The sequence below is a fragment of the Ipomoea nil genome, unplaced genomic scaffold (genome assembly GCF_001879475.1).
Source record: "Ipomoea nil cultivar Tokyo-kokei standard unplaced genomic scaffold, Asagao_1.1 scaffold3084, whole genome shotgun sequence".
Classification (NCBI taxonomy): domain Eukaryota; kingdom Viridiplantae; phylum Streptophyta; class Magnoliopsida; order Solanales; family Convolvulaceae; genus Ipomoea; species Ipomoea nil.
In genome coordinates this window covers 452,371-472,113 of record NW_017619512.1, presented here as the reverse complement: position 1 = coordinate 472,113, position 19,743 = coordinate 452,371, and the positions used below count along the sequence as shown (strand labels likewise).

Genomic DNA, 19,743 nt, shown 5'->3' with positions numbered 1-19,743 from the left:
GGCCAAAAAGTTCTGGAAATACTGGCTTACGAATTGGCGGCCATTGTCACTGATGAGATGTACGGGCACGCCAAAGCGGGAAACCACATTTCGCCAGAGAAAACGAGCACATTGCTGAGAGGTGATCGTGGCTAGGGGCTCGGCTTCTATCCACTTGGAGAAATAATCAATGGCGACAATCACGAACCTTCTCCGACCAGAGAGCTGAGGGAAGGGGCCCAAGATATCCACCCCCCACCTAGCGAAAGGAATTGCGGTCGTGACTGGTTGATAGAAGGTTGCCGGTCGTCCAGGCATCCGGGCGTACAATTGGCACGTCTCACATTCCCGAGCTAACTTTTCACAGTCTAGCTGGAGGGACGGCCAATAGTACCCGATCAGCATGATACGACGGGCCAGGGATCGGCCTCCTTGATGTGAGGAGCAAATTCCCGAGTGGAGTTCCTTCATGACTAAATCAGCCTCAAATGCGGTCAAGCGACGCATGAGAGGGCCTCCATACGATCGCCTGTAGAGACGGCCGTTCAAGACTTGGAACCACGGGGCTCTCAGTCTGGCTTTTCGAGCACGCTGAGGGTCATCGGGAAGTCGACCGTGCTCGAGGAACTCCTTCAGATCAGTGATCCAATTGTCTTCTACCGGTTGGATTGGATTGACCGGTAGACGATGGATGCTATGTCTCGGGATCACCAAAATCCGAGCTATCTTCGACATGTGTTCCAGGGCGTCTTGAGCCAATTTAGATAAGATATCTGCGTCGGCGTTATCCAATCGGGGTATATGTCGGACGGTATACCCCCGGAACTGAGCAAGCTTCTCCATAGCAAGGTCTCGGTACAGCTGCAAACGCTCTCCATTGACTTCATAATCCCCGAGAACTTGCCCAACCACGAGGGCGGAATCTGTTTGAGCCCGGATGTACTCAGCCCCCAAGTCCCGAGCGCACTGTAAGCCATTAACAAATGCTTCGTACTCGGCTTCGTTATTGGTCGGGTGGAACTGGTACATTAGAGCAAAATAGACTTTGAATCCTTCCGGGCTCGTGACCACCACTCCTCCTCCTGCTCCCTTCTTGCTACTTGACCCATCAGTAGCCAACGACCACCACTCAGCCTCGGGATCCGCTACCTCGGGGGGTCGGGTATCCCGGGCGGTGCACTCGACCAAGAAATCAGCAAGGGCCTGACCTTTGATAGCTGGTCTCGGTCGGTATTCGATCGCGTATTGTGTCAGCATTAACGCCCACTTCACTAGGCGGCCGGATGATGAAGCGGTTCGGAGGACTGTCCCGATCGGCTGATCGGTCAACACGCGAATTGCTCGACCTTGGAAGTAGGGAGCCAACTTCTTCGCGGCAATGTATAAAGCGTAGACGACCTTCTCTAGCCGGGAGTACCGGAGCTCGGGACCATGTAGCGCGTGGCTTACATAGTACACCGGTCGCTGGACCCCTTCCGGATCGGTTCAGCACAACACTGCGCTTACTGCGCGATCGGACACGGCGAGGTACACGTCTAGCTCTTCTCCGAGCTCAGGCTTTGAGAGCACGATCGGTGACATGAGATATTCCTTCAGCTCATCAAAAGCCGCTCGGCACTCTTCGTCCCAGACGAATCCATTAACCTTCCGCAATACCTTGAAGAAAGGTAAAGCGCGCTCGGCTAGCTTGGAGAGGAACCGGCTGAGGGCCGCCAACCGGCCGGTCAATTGCTGGACTTCCCGAACGGTGGAAGGTGGTTGCATGTCCAGAATCGCTTTTACTTTGGCCGGGTTGGGCTCAATTCCTCTCTTGGTCATCATATAGCCGAGGAACTTGCCGGTCTGAACCGCGAATGTGCACTTGGTCGGGTTCAGCCGCAACTGGTACTTCCTCATGATCTGGAAGCACTCCTGGAGATCCCGAGTGTGGTCGGATCGGTCCCGACTCTTGACCAGCATGTCATCGATGTAAGCTTCCATCGTTCGGCCCAATAGATCGGCAAAGAGCATGTTGACCATCCTCTGGTAGGTCGCCCCTGCGTTCCGGAGACCGAACGGCATCACTCAGTAACAATACAGCCCGTCCGGGGTCACGAAGGCTGTCTTGCTCTCATCTTCATGGTGCATCATGATCTGATGGTATCCCTTGAAGGCATCCATGAAGCTCATTAATTCGGCCCCGGCCGTCTCGTCGACCATCTGGTGAATGCTCGGTAGAGGATACGGGTCGAGCAGACATGCCTTGTTGAGGTCCGTAAAATCGATGCACATCCTCCATGCTGGGGGCTTAGGAACAAGAACGATATTTGCCACCCACTCGGGATAAACCACCGGGCGGATGTGCTCGATCGCCGCCATCTTTTTGACTTCTTCTCTGACAAATTCGCGGCGATCGGAGGAAAGGTGTCGTGTTTTCTGCACGACCGGCTTGGCTGCGGGATCGACGGCTAACTTGTGACAGATGACTGACCGATCGATCCCGGGCATGTCTTCGGGCCCCCACGCAAAGATATCAGCATACTCCCGGAGTATGGCCAAAACTTCTGCTCGAAGCTCGGGGGTAAGGGCTCGGCCAATCTTAATCTTCCTATCCGGGCGGTCCTCGGATAGGGGAACTTCTTCTATTTCTTCGGAAGGCTCAGGCTGCTCCTTCCGTTCCTTGGCATCCTCCTTGGCTATGGTGTTCACCCGGGAAGATGGACCGGAGTCACGTCTATTGACCGCTCGGGTGTAACACTTCCGGGCGGATTGGACATCGCCACGGACCACGCCGACCCCATTAGGGGTGGGGAATTTCATGCACAGGTGAGGCATAGAAATTATCCCACCGATCTTCATAATGGCGGGTCGGCCCAAGATTATGTTGTGGACGCAATGGAGGTTGACCACAACAAATTCCAGCTCCGTTTTGATCGATTTTGGAGGTACGCCAATCTCAACCGGGAGCGCTATTTTTCCCTCGGGGTAAATAAGAGCCCCGGTAAATCCTGACAGTGGTACACCGACCGGAGTCAGCTCCTTCCTGTCGAGGCCAAGCTTCTCGAAGATGTCCAAGTAAAGGACGTTCACGCTGCTGCCCGTATCCACCATAACCCTTTGGACGTCTGTCCCCTTAACGTCAATCGTGACCACGAGCGCCTCCATGCCGTGGTCACTGCTGCTAGGTTGATCTTCGAGGGTGAAGGTTATGGGCTCCATCTTCTGCCTCTTCCCGGTCTCCCGGGAATCCACTATAGCGACCGGGCAATTAGTCCGCGGTCGGGAAGCATCTTCCAGTCCACCAAAAATGACATGGATGGTAGGCTTTCCGGACGGGCGGCTACCAGACGGAGGGTCAGGGTCCCGTCGGTCATCATGACGATCGTCCCTTCGATCGTCTCTTCGGTCCTGACCTGGTCGATCGGAGCGGTGATGAGAACGCCTGTGATCTCTCCGATCGGTATTCCTCTTATTGTCTTCTCTCCTCCCCACGCACTTGTCCAATTTTCCCATGTTAAGCAGATCTTCCAACAATTGGCGTAAGTGGGTACACTCCTCGGTGTCATGCCCGGCGCATCGATGGTAAGCACAGTGCTTACTCTTGTCAGGGCCGTCTCGATCGGGATGGGGGAGTTTGATGAGATTGCAGGACTGGGCGTACTGCATGGCCTCCGCTGCGGATCGGTTCAAGGCCGTAAACTCGCCAGGCCTGGTGCGGGATCGGGGGTTGTCATCTCCCGACCGATGTTCCGCCCGGCCGGCCGGTTTACGGGACGAAGAGCCGACCTCCTGCAAGCGCTTTACGGCGTTCGCCTCGCCGGCGTTGGCATAGTCTGTGACCCTCCGAAGGGCCTCCTCGTAACTGGTCGGGGGGTGTAAGATGAAGTCTTGATACAAATGTCCCGCCCGGAGAGATATGTGAAGCATATGGGTGGCGGTCGCGTCGTCCATAGGCTCGACCTCCCCGACCGCTGCCTTCCATTTGACGAGGAAATCGGTCAGGCTTTCCCCTTCTAGCTGCTTGGCCTTCTCAAGATACATGTAGGACTTTCTCACCACTTTGGAAGTGATGAACTTCCTTACAAATTTGATCGCCAGGGTCTCAAATTTATCGATCGACCCCGGTTGCAGGGTTCGGAACCACTCTGTTGCCCGACCGGTGAGGGTCGAGTAGAAGGCCCTGCACATCACGGCGTCCGAAACGCCCTTCAGCATCATGTTGCTGAAAAAATCATTCACGTGGGCCTCAGGATCTGCCCGTCCGTCATAACTCTTCTCTCCAGAGACCTTTAAGTCAAGCGGGTAAGGCTGGGCCATTACCGCTGCTGTGAAAGGCGTCTGGTGCAGGGTCGATTGGTTGACCGGGGGTGTTGCAGGGTACGCATTCCTGAGCTGCGCAACTTCCGCCTGGAGGTTATAGAGCAATCCTCGGGTTTCGTTGAGCTCGGCGGCTTGAGCGGCTTGGGCTGTATCCCGAGCGCGTCGCCGTCGGTGAGATCTCGACCCGCTATACCCAGATGAAGCCTCCTGACTAGCCTCCTGCATCTGTACATCTTCTTGCCCGCGGTTCGGGTCTTGGGGTCCCAGACGCTGGCGCATCTCCGGTCGAAGACGATCAAAAGCCGCCGCCCGGCCAGTTTCTTCAGGGTCCTCCGCTTGGACGGCCTGAGCTGGTGCCTCCATCGCATCAGCACCCCCCGACCCCAACCGCGAATGAGCCGAGCGTCGAGCCCGGGATGCGGACTGACGCTGCGGCTCTACCTGTGCGGTCGGTTGTACTGGAGGGGCGGCGGCTGGAGCTGTATAAGCAGGCGTATATGGTGGATAACCAACCGGGGGAGTGTAGCACATCGGTTGGCCTGGCCAATACCCATACGGCGGAGGTGGGACCGGGTACGGATACTGGGCAGGATACATCATCGGCTGCTGCTGGTATGGCAGACCGGGTGTTGGGTATCCCGGTTGTATGTAATTCACCGGCTGTTGGGCGGCCGGGTATGCATTTGATGGATGCGGTGGTGAGAGGTTGAGGTTTAGATCGACCGTCTGACCTTGCTGTTGGGTAGCGTGATGGTCAGATGAGCTCGCCGCATCGGCTTGGTCGTCGGCGAAGTTGTTGTATGCCCACGGATACATTGTTGCAAAGAGACCGAGTGCTCGTCAAGACGTAGCTTTGTTGCACCGGGTCCCCACAGACGGCGCCAAAATGATACTGCTAATTATACGTAAGCACTATGAAATAACTCGAGACCGATTAAAGCAAGTAAATGTCTTTATTGATCACGGTAAAGGCCCAAAGTACAATCTACTTGGTTGCTCTGAGTACCGACTGAGTGCGGTCGGGATTCTCTAACAACAACCTATCGATCGTCCAAAAGTCGCTCACACTGTAGCTACTGTGGGCATTTATAGCCGTTATGCCGGGGACAGGATTCCAGCCGTTCGGCATGTCCTCCACGTAGCCACCACGTGTCATCCTCCCGGGTGCCCTGCCTGTCGATGTAGAGAGCCGCCACATGTCCTTCGTCAGCTCTCTCGCCAAAGGGCTACCGCTCGGTGGTTGACATCATCGTTCGGGCAACTCCCGGTCGGACCCCGACCGGGTTCTTCACAAGGAGCCCGACCTGTTACCTGCAAAAACAAAACAAAATAAAAAAATACAAAAACACTACAGAAACCAACTCTCATCTATATGAACTATTCAATTCTATATGAACTAAAATCAGTCACAACTGGAGGAATTATTTAAAGAATTACCAGTCAAAACGGAGGAGGAGGCAGTCACAGACGAAGGAGGAAGCGACGGCGACGGAGATGCTCTGCAGCGTTCTGTACGTGATGGCTGCATCGACGGAGTTCTGCGATGGCTGCTGCGTCGATTACCTATGCTGCTGCTTTGGAGTGTTCTGCGATGGTTGCGTGTTCTGCGATGGCTGCTTAGGGTTTAAATTTTTATTCTAATTTAATTTAATTTTAATTTTAATTTGATTTGATTTTCAAAACGCCACCGTTTAAAGTAGAAGAAAATAAAATTTAACAAAAATATTGCGACGGAATAAATTCCGTCGTTATTACGTTGCAATATTTAGTCAATATACCAAAAGTTACTTTTTTTAACGACATAATACAGTCGGTCGCAATTTCCGTCGCCATTTCGCAACGGAACGAAAATCGATCGCCTTTTCCGTCGCGAAATGGACGACGTAACTTAGTTCCGTCGCAAATTCGGTCGTGAAAATTTTGCCGCCAATATTTTGCGGGCTTTATTTTCTCTTTGCGCCAAGATTCGCGACGGAATTTAATTCCATCGCCATTTTGCAGCGGAATGTATTCGCTCGCTAAATCGCGATTTTTCTTGTAGTGATATATATATATATATGTGTGTGTGTGTGTGTGTGTGTGTGTGTGTGTGTGTGTGTGTGTGTGTGTGTGTGTGCGTGTGTGTGTATATGTATATATATGTATATATATACATACATATATATTGTTAGGGGTTTGAATCTAGGCATTAACATAATTTTATAGTTTGCTTTAATAGTTTTTTTGACTCCTTCCCTATGATTTCAATAAAGTGACGTTTTTAATAGTTTTTTAATAATTAATACACACACATATAATATATAACATTCTTTTATATTAATAATGAGATGTGTTTTTTTTTTTAAATTAGCTCTTTTGTTTTAATGTTTCGCCTTTACTGAAAAAAATTTCTGAATACGTCGCTAGTTCAAAACGCCACCGTTTAAAGTAGAAAAAAAAAATTTAACAAAAATATTACGACGGAATTTTATTCCGTCGTTATTATGTAGCAATATTTAGTCAATATACCAAAAGTTATTTTTTTTAACGACATAATACAGTCGCTCGCAATTTCCGTCGCCATTTCGCAACGGAACGAAAATCGATCGCCTTTTCCGTCGCGAAATGGACGACGTAACTTAGTTCCGTCGCAAATTCGGTCGTGAAAATTTTACCGCTAATATTTCGCGGGCTTTATTTTCTCTTTGCGCCAAGATTCGCGACGGAATTTAATTCCGTCGCCTTTTCCATCGCCATTTTGCAGCGGAATGTATTCGGTCGCTAAATCGTGATTTTTCTTGTAGTGATATATATATATATATATATATATATATATATATATATATATATATATATATATATATATATATACATACATATATATATATATATACATATGTATGTATATATATATATGTATGTATATATATATATATATATATATATATGTATATGTATATATATATATATATATATGTATATGTATATATATATATATATATATATATATATATATATATATATATATATATATATATATATATATATATATATATATGTATATGTATATGTATATATATATATATACACACATATATATTGTTAGGGGTTTGAATCTAGGCATTAACACATATATATATTCGGTCGCTAAATCGTGATTTTTCTTGTAGTGATATATATTTATATATATTTATATATATTTATTTATATATATATATATATATATATATATATATATATATATATATATATATATATATATATATATATATATATATATATATATATATATATACACATATATATTGTTAGGGGTTTGAATCTAGGCATTAACATAATTTTATAGTTTGCTTTAATAGTTTTTTGACTCCTTCCCTATGATTTCAATAAAGTGACGTTTTTAATAGTTTTTTAATAATTAATACACACACATATAATATATAACATTCTTTTATATTAATAATGAGATGTGTTGTTTTTTTTTTTTTAAATTAGCTCTTTTGTTTTAATGTTTCGCCTTTACTGAAACAAATTTCGCCTTTATATATACACACATATTCTTGTAGTGATATATATATATATATATATATATATATATATATATATATATATATATATATATATATATATATATATATATATATATATATATATATATATATGTATATATATGTATATATATACACACATATATATTGTTAGGGGTTTGAATCTAGGCATTAACATAATTTTATAGTTTGCTTTAATAGTTTTTTGACTCCTTCCCTATGATTTCAATAAAGTGACGTTTTTAATAGTTTTTTAATAATTAATACACACACATATAATATATAACATTCTTTTATATTAATAATGAGATGTGTTGTTTTTTTTTTAAATTAGCTCTTTTGTTTTAATGGTTCGCCTTTACTGAAACAAATTTCTGAATATGTCGCTAGTTCTTCCCCCCCGCAAACCAAATTTTTAGCTCCATCCCTGGTGTCACACATACCTTCTTCATCCGTTCAGTATCTCAGCTGGTCCAAAGAGACTTTTATATCCTTGATTTTGAGCTTAAAGTTCTGGACAAATTCACCTCTCGTGGTAATTAAATGCTCAAAAAAATCAAAATTAATTAGAGAATTAGTCTCAGCCATTGAAAACAAAAAAGACGAATCTGATCAATTCCGAGTTCTCATTGAAATAACGGTTCTCACTTGAGCACAACCATACATATATATATATATATATATATATATATATATATATATATATATATATATATATATATATATATATATATATATATATATATATATATATAAGTGCCAAGGAGGGAATATTCGAATGAATCAGCATGCGACACGTGTCCAGATCTAATGGATTAAAAAAAATACGGTGGTATTTTCGTAAATAGTTGAACATCGAAGTGCAAGTAAAATCACGTATAAGTGCACCTACTTTCACCTATAAGTGTGCTTACTTTCGCCTGCAAGTGCATGTAGTTTTTGCCTCCATTCATTGATCGGGTGCACCTACTTTCACCTACAAGTGAACCTACTTTCGCCTGCAAGTGCATGTAATTTTGCCTTGTTAACATTCATTGATCTGAGTTCAGCGCGTAATAAAACCCCTGAAAACCACTCGCAAACATTCTTGCACATATGTGCAACTACTTATAACTATAAGTGCAACTACTTAAAACTATAGGTGCACCTACTTTTGCCTGCAAGTGCATGTAATTTTGCCTTGTTAACATTCATTGATTTGAGTCCAGCGGGTAGTATTATCCCTGAAAACCACTCATAAACATTCATGCACCAAGGTGCAACTACTTATAACTATAGGTGCAACTACATATAATTATAGGTGCAACTACTTATAATTATAGGTGCACTTAGTATTGATGCTCAGTGTAAATTTTACTTGCACCTATAATACCATTTACTTCCACTTCGATGTTCAATTATTTACGAAAATGCCACCACGTTTTTTTTAATCCATTAGATCTGGACACATGTCGCGCACTGATTCGTTCGCATACTCCCTGCTGGGCGCTTCATTCGCACCCGAGTGCAATTCTGTATATATATATATATATATATATATATATATATATATATATATATATATATATATATATATATATATATATATATATATATATATATATATATGTGTATATATATATATATATGTATATATGTATATATATATGTATATATATATATATGTATATATATATATACATATATACATATATATATACATATATATATATATATATATATATATATATATATACATATATATATATATATATATATACATATATATATATATATATACATATATATATATATATATATATATATATATATATATATATATATATATATAGGGAAGTGATCAGGTGCGGGTGGTGCTTCCCATGCGGTTGTGCGGGTGGGCTCACATTAAGCATTACACTGGCGCACTTTAAGTACACAACACACGCACATTAAACACACAAACAAAATACATTCAGAACACAAACTCACGCACCTTAAGCACAAATTAAAAGTCACGTATCTTTAGCACAACCCTCACGCACCTTAAGCACAAAACTCACGCACATTAAGCACAAAACTCACGCACATTAAGCACAAAAACACACGCACCTTAAGTTTTAACAACAACTCACATTAAGTACACATTCACGCACATTAAGTACAAAACTCACGCACCTTAAGTACAAGACTCACGCACCTTAAGCACAAAACTCACGCATATTAAGCACAAAACTCATGTACTTTAAAGTTTTAACAACTCACACAACAACTCACATTAAATACACACTCACGCATATTAAGCACAAAACTCACGCACCTTAGGCACAAAACTCATGCACCTTAAGTACAAAACTCACGCACATTAAGCATTACACACTCACGCACATTAAGCACAAATCTCACGCACGTTAAACACAAGACTCACGCATATTAAGTACAAAACTCACGCACATTAATCACCTGCACATCCGCACGGGAAGCATTCACCCGCAATGGAACTTAAACATATATATATATATATATATATATATATATATATATATATGTGTGTGTGTGTGTGTGTGTGTGTGTGTGTGTGTGTGTGTGTGTGTGTGTGTGTGTGTGTGTGTGTGTGTGTGTGTGTGTGTGTGTGTGTGTGTGTGTGTGTGTGTGTGTGTGTGTGTGTATAGGGTCCGGATCATGTGAGGAACTAATCTTAGGTGAGGACGTGAGGACTAATCTAGACCACTAAATCAGAATGATGTATGGCTAAGATTGAAAGGAACAAATCACACGGATTAAGAAAACAAATCCCTTTATAATATTAAAATATATAAATTTATGGGTAAATTAGTCTTATTAGAAGATGTGCATTCCTATACCAAATTACGTGCATTCTTATACAGAGTGTTGTGCATCGATAACTTTATTGTTGTGCATTCAAACCCCACCAAAAAATCATATAGTGGACATCCCAATGTCCTACGATGCACTAAACTATGTGCACTAATGCACAACTCTCCAGCTTAAGATGCACAACTTACAACACTAGGTTGCACAATCAGCACACACGAATGCACAATCGTACTACTCAGGCATTTGTACATATACACGACCATCCAAATATAGACAATATTATACTCAAAAGAACGAGTGAAAAAAATAAAAAATATTGATTAGTTTGCATGGGCGAACACTCAATCAATGATGAAGAAATCGCGGCTCCAAATTGCAACAGTGATGATCCTAGAAAATAGGAAACCAATTTGGCCAAGGATTACACATGCGTTCACACTTAAAAAAAAAATTAGAAAAAAAGACACTACTAATGTAGGTGTTGAACTGCAGTGTTGAGCATAATGTAGGTGTTGTTCCACCTTGTAGGAACATCAAGATGCAAAGCTGATTTAGCTTCCACACCAAATAGTTCAGCAAACTCTCTGAACTTTGTCAGCCTAGATTGTGAGTTCCTAACCCATCTCACAGCATCCCTCACCCTCTTGACTAACTCATCTGCAAACTTCAGTCCATCTTGGACCACTAAATTCAGGATATGGGCTATGCACCTCATGTTCATGTACTGAACCTTAACAGAAGAAAAACCCCAAGATAACAATTTACTCTTAAAAAACCACATAGCTGTGTCATTAGAGGAAGCATTGTCCACGTACTGTTACAGTACACATTCTTAATTTTCCACTCTAATAAACAACTCTCTAGGGCTTTTGCAATGTTCTCCCCCTTATGAGAAGAAACTAGGACAAAGGATATAATTTTTTTATGAGCTTCCACTGGTCATCTAAAAAATGTGCAGTAATGCACATATAATTGATTCTCTGGACAGAAGTCCATGTATCATAAGACTAACCCTTTGAGTGACCACTCTAAACAACTTCTTTAAGGTTTAGCCTCTCATCAAGAAAAATTTGGTAGATATCCCTAGAAATGGTCCACCTAGAAGGGATAAGAAACCTAGGACAAGCAACCAGAATAAACCTCTTGAACCCCTGGCCCTCTACAAACCTAAAAGGGAGCTCATCTATGATTATCATCTCACAAAAGGCCCTCCTAATGACATCTTGATTAAATACCCATGTCCCCAAAACACCCTCAGGAGCCTCTGTTCCACCCTCAGAAGTGGACAGAGTGTTGAATGTGAGTAGAGACTGCCTTGTATCCTTTGAATGAGGATTTTTAAGACAACTCACCATATGATTTCTTAATGATGATGTGCCATGTTTTTTAGTTTCACAAAAATACTGTTTTGCACAATAAAGACATTTGCCTTTAATCACTTTATTATCAGCATCTTTGATCTTTTTAAAGTGCTCCCACACTATGGATCTAGAATCTAATTCCTTCCTCTTCTTAATAGCAGAAACATTAGGAGTGGCCATAGGCTGTTGAGCATTTGTCTCAATGCCTGGCCCTGGGTTTTGTACTCCTTGTTCATCCACTGTTGAAGATGGAAGAGGTCTAATTCCACTTCCACTTATATTTTGATTGCTCTCCATCTATAAGGAATTAAGGATGAGCAAATTGGGTTCACATAACTTACAAACTTAGGATTCAGTGATTCACATTTCACACAAGCACACATAAGGACATACACTGATACATATTCCATAATCAGGATTCATGATTCATGAACTCATCATTTTATGGAAATGCCCACAAATTAGGGCTTAACACTTCCACAGGCCACAGTCAACCATCAAGGGATCAACAATTTAACCAATTAACCATTTAACCATATAGCCATACTCAGTAAGTCAGTAGTAAGTGCTCACTACTCGGTACTAACTACTGACATACATAATTGCATATAACACATTAACAAATTCATTCCATAATCAGGAATCATGAATCATGAATCATGAATCATTAATCATGAACTCATCATTTTATGAAAATGCCAACAAATTAGGGTTTAACACTTCCACAGTCAACCATCAAGGCATCAACAATTCAAGTATTCAACATCCAACAACTAACATGACCAATTAACCATACAGTCATACTTAGTACTTCCACAATGGCACCATAAGTGCTTAAAAACATACATATAACTGATATAAGTGATATAACACATTCATTTCAATTTCCAACAATCAACCATCAGCATTCAACATGGACATCATAAATTCATAATATAAATTACAATTTCAATAGGCTTCCACCACCAACATACATTTTGAAATTACAAATTTAAGGGTCCTTTAACCATAAACTTACAAACACATATCAGAATAAGCACAAATTCATCACACATGTGGAAAGCCCTAAAAATTAGGGTTCAATTACAAATTAGGGTTCATGCAACATCATAGAATTAGAACAGAACAGACAAACATGCAACGGGAAAATAAGAAAAAAGATGACAGAGTTACATTTTACTTGTTTTCTCAAAGGTTCCCTCTGAGATCTAGGGCTTCAAGGCGTCAAACTTCCACTAGCGTCCGGCTTCTACCGTATTGCCGCCTTTCCAGTTTGCACAGAGACTTCCACAAGATTCCCGTCGAACTGTCCAAGGCTCGAAGGGGAGTTCGGGATGGACAGACTCTGAGACTCTCAGACACCCAGACTTTAGAGAATCAGAGATTCACGGGAGAACGGAACTTATGGAAGAAGATTAGATGAGAAGGACTGAAGATCAGATGGGAAGGAGAAATCGAGAAGATCAGATGGGAAGGAGTCAAGGAGAAATCGAGAAGAAGCTCTGAGGTGAGGAGTGGAGAGAATCGAAGAATGAAAATGGAAAAGTAGCAAACCCTAGGTCTAAGCACGGTTTTATACTAAGCATATACTTCGGATCTCGGACGGGTTCGGATGGGATAAATCCTAACCCTACCCGTCCGTCCTTTATATACAAACCATCACTTGCCAGTTCAGATATAATCCGAAGTTCTCGAATTTCCTCAACATTCGGTGAATCATTGTTCGGGTCGGACGGATTGTTCAGATATTTCGGGTATTGCACAGCCCCAGTTTTGTATCTCTTACATTTATCAAGAGAATTTGATATAATGAGAAACTAAATATAATGAACGAGTAAAAATTTATATATATATATATATATATATATATATATATATATATATATAATGAACGAGTAGGTAGGAAAACATCTATGATATGATATTATCTTGTCCTTTTTAAAACCTTCTTGCATGCTGTTTTCGCTAGTATAGGATGATAAATTAAACAGATTGAATTAAATAAATAAATAAATAAATAAATAAATAAATAAATAAAGGGCAATTTATATCGTGCACCAGGGTGCATATTGCATTGTGCGCCCTGGTGCAAAACGACGTCGTTTTGCATTTTTTTTTTTTTTTTTGTAAATTTCATTTTTCTGTGTTTGATGTTAATTTCGTAAAAAAAATTTCATGTTTTGAAAATGGACATAATTGTATAATAAAATGTATATAATTGTATAATAGAATGTACATAAACTTTTAACTGTTAAAAAAATCGTGTGTTCGGATGTACATAATTGTATACCAGAATGTACATAATTGTATCATATAATGTACATAATTATATAATAGAATACACATACATTCTGTCGCGTCGACTTGTCACATAATTTAACAAAACGATGTTGTTTTGAGAGACGCGAGAAGTACATTGTTATGTGCATCCTGATGCAGGGTATAATGATTGGAAAAAAGTACTACGACGCTCTAAATTAATTGACAGATCAACCGTGCTCAAATCTAACCCCATATCTCCTTTGTTATATAAATCGGGATATTTCATTATCCAATTCAGACGGTGGAAAACAAGAAGTCTGCACTAAAAATCATTACCAAAATAAGAACATGATCACGAGGAAGACAGCTGGATAGAAAGGTGGGACATTTCACTCATTCCTAGAATAGAGATGGAGGGCTTTGGTCCATATCATGATTAAAGCTCTCATTATATAGATATGCTCCACAGTTCAGTTTCAACGTTTCCTTTTCTTCTTTTGAGGGGAACAAACAAACAACATTTAATTTGTATCATACTAACAGTGTACAAATTTAATCCTCTAATTATATAATACTTCCTTCCACCCATTTTCTAGGTCCAATTCAATTAGCATGACTTAATGAGAGTTATTTTTACAATTTAATTTTTATAATATTAAATTTAGTATTAGTATATAAAATTATATATTTAAAACAATATTAAAATTACTATATTAACTACAAAAATTATACTCCGTAAGAGATTACTATAAAAAAAAATTTTTAAAAAATAGTTAATTTGATCACTAAATAATAAAATAACAAGTAAAATAACACACGTGGAGTATTAAGAAAAAATTATCTTCTCTTTTACTTAACTATAGTTATATTAAAAACTAAGGCGGTAATTTTTTAAAATCACACTATTTTTTCTTTAAACAATGTACAGATATGATAAAAAAATCTAAGGTAGTGTTTAGTTGGGGACTTTTGCACCCTATTATGTATTTTGATACTCATTACTATGTTTGTTTGCCTACTTTTGTTATCTTACCATTGGAATCAAATCTTTTAATAATTACAAAACACATTACTCTTTTACTCCTCTACTTTTGAGCAGTAGAATTAAAAATAAGGGAAAAAAATTAAAAAGGTCATTATCCATGTATTAATAAATATGGAATTTAATATATATATATATATATATATATATATATATATATATATATATATATATATATATATATATATATATATACACATATATACACACACACACACATATGTATATGTGTGTGTATTTATTTATTTTTATTTTAATTAATTATTTATTTATTTTGATTCTAATTCTCTATTTACTAGCAAACAAAGTGACTCTTTCTACTTAAATCCATTACCATTATCATATCAAGTATTTGATTCCTAATAACATTCCGATTTCAATGCTTAAACCAAACACACCCTAAATATTTTTTAAAAAGATTTTAAGAAGACATTAGAGTAAGAGTTACCAAAAAAAAAAAATCATATATTATTATAAATATCATATTCATTATTATCTCTTAAAATGACTATTTGGACTTTGTTCCCGACACTATGCTAATTCCTAGTTTATTCAATGTTTTCAGTAAAATGATTTCAAAAAAAATAATAAATAAATAAATTCCACTAAAGGTTTTCTGAGTTTAATGCGCTACCAGCTTTGGTCCTTAACTTATAAACCTACCACAATAAGGCTTCAAACTTCTTTAAAGCTACAACTAATATTTCTCTGAGTTTGATGAGGAGCTACCAGCTTTGGTCCTCAACTTACAAGTCTATCAAAATAAGTTCTCTAACTTCTCTAAAGCTACCGTACCACTAATAGTCTTCCGTTGATTTCTCTTTTTTTTTTTTTTTTTTTTTTTTGTGTGTGAAAATACCGTGAAATTGGACTAAATTCAACATATTTGTTACAGATAAATTACATTATACTAAAAAAAAATCATCATATTTGTCATGACAGCCTGTGAGGAATATATTTATGGTCAGTAAAGGAGTTCTAGAAATTGTACTATAATTAGAAACACACTTATTGGATCTAAATGTGCATATTGTGTATTTGGGATTATATAGGTATTAGTTTGATAGATCGAATACAATATCAAATACTATCAAATGTATTTCTATATTTCAATCACGAATATTTTCTAAAATTTTTTATAAAGTTAAGTTGTGTCATTTAAAAATAAATGTTAGTTATGAAAGAGTTAATTCCAGCAATGGTCCTCCGACTATTGTGATTTTTCAAAATTAGTCCTTGTCTTTTAATTTGGACAAAATAAACCCTTACTATCAGATTTATTCCACCATTAGTCCTTCCGTTAATCATCCGTTAGAAAGGTGTTAAATGAAGGGCAAAAATGGTCATTTCCTCTAATTGTTTTCTTCTTCGTGATGCTGGTGAGTTTGTGTATCTATTTCACGCAGCTGATCGATCAAACCCAAACCCAGCAATAATAGCGGTGGAGCCGTGGAGTGACGACGCAAGCCAAACCGGCGGTGGACTGAGGACGGCTGAGCTAAGATCTGGAAATAATAGCCATGACTACGGAAGAAACATCAAAGAACAATAAATGACCTCAAGTCGTGAAGCTGGACAGAGTATTCAAATTGGCAGAACAATGGGTTAATAATATGGGTAAATCATTAGATGATGATAAACCAAATGGAGCCATTCTAGAGAGTCGACCTCCTAGGCTTGGAATTGGTGCAATAGTTTCTCGTGAATCTAAACACATACATTCAAATGATCCCATAGAAAGAAAATTGCTCGCTTCATTGAATAATGCTAAAGAAAGGAAAGCTGAAAGGAGGGTCGACGAGCGTGCAATATTTGCAAATGATAAATGGGTTGGTGAAGACATTGACAACGAGGAATCTGAAAGCAAACCCAAAGCATTTTCCAAGAAGAGACCTGCAGTTCTCCCCTCTCTTCATAATGAATTGTCAAAAATAAGAGAGAGAGATAGCAGCAAATTAAAATAAAAGGTTCCATTGGCCTAGCATTGAATGCATTCATCATTCATCATTCATCAATGTCTTCATCAAAGAGACACTGGCTTAGCATGTTCAAGTCCAAGCCCTGCAACACTCTCCACCCATGGCACCGCCACCGTCACATTCTCAACTCTTCCCTCAAACCACCGTCAACAGCCCCTTCAGGTGGTGCGAGTGAAGAGAGGAGCGCTACAGAGCCAAAGGCGAGATGGAATCCGAAGATGGAGCAAGTACACATTCTTGAAGCTATTTTCAATTCTGGAATGGTTAATCCTCCCAAAGAGGAGATTAGAAACAGCAAAACTAAACTCCAAGATTACGGTCAAGTCCGCGACGCCAACGTCTTCTATTGGTTCCAGAACAGAAAATCAAGAACCAAGCACAAACTCCGCTACGTCCAAACCTCCACCAAATCGCTGCCGCCGGTTTGGCTTGTGTCGTCACTCCACGGCTCCACCACTATTATTGCTGGGTTTGGGTTTGATCAGCTGCGTGAAATAGATACACAAATTCACCAGCATCATGAAGAAGAAAGCAATTAGAGGAAATGACCCTTTTAGCCCTTCATTTAACACCTTTCTAACGGATGATTAACGGAAGGACTTATGGTGGAATAAATCTGATAGTCAAAGGTTTATTTTATCCAAATTAAAAGACAATGACTAATTTTGAAAAATCACAATAGTCAGAGGACCATTACTGGAATTAACTCGTTATGAAACAATCCGGTTATAAACCCTAAACATTAACTCATAATTTTGAATACTCTTTTTTTTTTTTTTTTTTGCATTAAAAAAAAAAGAATACTCTTTTTTTTTTTTTTACTGTACTTGGTAAAAAAAATAGATATAATAATTTAACTCTGCCAAATCTTTATACTTATGAAAATTTAAAAAAAAAAGGTGTAAAAAATTTCTCTAATTATTCTTTCCAAAAGGTTGAACCCCAGCCCGAGGTAACTCAACTGAACATAAATAGAGGCTAGACTTTTGATCATTCTTTTTAATTTTTATCTCGATCACCAGTTGAGCTGCCCATGCGACCAAATTTCACTAATTATTGTTGATATAAATGATATATATCTACCGGAAAAACTAAAAAAAGAAAAAAATACTTACGTTTTCCAATAATTCATGATTTTGTTGACAAATAAAAAAATTACTTTTCCCATAGTGCAGGCCATTTCACACAACTCTCTTAATCTCCTTGCAAGTTTTTATTATTTTAAGGCTATCCTTATATTGAGTGGAAAAGAAAGTAGATATTATTACTTTGCCATCCAATTTTACGGTACTTCCACAAATAAATAAATAAATAAACGAAGGGATATTAGTGGTAGCTTTAGAAAATTTGGAGGACTTATTGTGGTATGCCTGTAAGTTGAGAAACAAAGTTAGTAGTGCCTCAAACTCAAATGACCTTTAGGGTCCGTTTGGAAAGCAGGAAAATGACTTCTAGAAAATGAGTCATTTTTCAAAAGTCATTTTCATTTCCGGTGTTTGGCTGCAAAATGGAAAACTGTATTTTGGTGTTTGACTAATTTTCTGAAAATGATGTAGAATTGTATAATTAAACATTTTATATAATTAATTATTTTGTTTAAAATATATAAAATTTATACTAATATTATAAATAATAATATTTATTTATAAAATCAAATAATATTATTTATTAAAAAATTTAAAAAAAAACAAAAAAAAAAAAGACGGAAACTAGAGAGTACAAAACTCTTTGATTTCCGGCCGGAAAGGCGGAAACCAGAGAGCTCTCTGGTTTTCGCGGCCTTAAACCAGAGAGAAGCTCTCTGGTTTCCGCAGCCGGAAACCAGAGAAAAGCTCTCTGGTTTCCGGCGGAAACCAGAGAGAAGTTTCCGGCCGGAAACCAGAGAGCTCTCTGATTTTCGCGCTTGTGTGAATGTTTGTTGAAGGAGGAAGGCAACGCGCAAAAACCCAGAACAGAAATCAACTAGTTTCCACTGTCGAAAACCATCTGGTTTCCGGTGGTTTCCGCACCCAGAAACCATGGTTTCTGGTGGTTTCCACAGCCATAAATCAGATCTAGAAAGACGTGGAAGAAGATGAAAAAGAAGTGACAGTGGAAGAAGACGAAAACCAGACCAACTATTGGAAGGAAATGGAGAAGATGCTGCCTCTCTAGTTCTACTGAAGGGAGAGTGGAAAATGACTTCCTCCCAAAAAAAAGGGAAGTCATTTTCCGGAAAAGATGGGTTATTTTGTATGCCATTTTCCTTTGACTTCCCTTTTCTTTGCCTAGCCAAACACCAAAAACTCAGAAAATGATTTCCAGAAATCATTTTCCGGGTTTCCAAACACACCCTTAGTGGAATTTGCTCTCTAAAAAATACGGAGTAACTCATTTCGTGAAGAATATTTTAATTTTGGTGTTTGACTAAAGGTTAGAAAATTATATATTTTTTAAATTTGACTAAAAGTTAATAAATTGTATTTAAATTTTTTGTT

The 19,743-nt window shown here is 39.2% G+C and overlaps 1 protein-coding gene across 1 annotated transcript; it reads left to right on the top strand.

The window, feature by feature from the left end:
• The first annotated feature begins 17,301 nt into the window (after positions 1-17,301).
• On the top strand, positions 17,302-17,805 carry LOC109166017 (WUSCHEL-related homeobox 9-like). The gene has a single exon (XM_019314901.1). It carries the CDS (start codon positions 17,302-17,304, stop codon positions 17,803-17,805), a length of 504 nt encoding a protein of 167 aa, XP_019170446.1.
• Positions 17,806-19,743: the final 1,938 nt, after the last annotated feature.

Bases quoted from the DNA above. Each gene is read 5' to 3' on its own strand.
- LOC109166017 (XM_019314901.1), top strand. From the start codon at position 17,302: ATGTCTTCATCAAAGAGACACTGGCTTAGCATGTTCAAGTCCAAGCCC.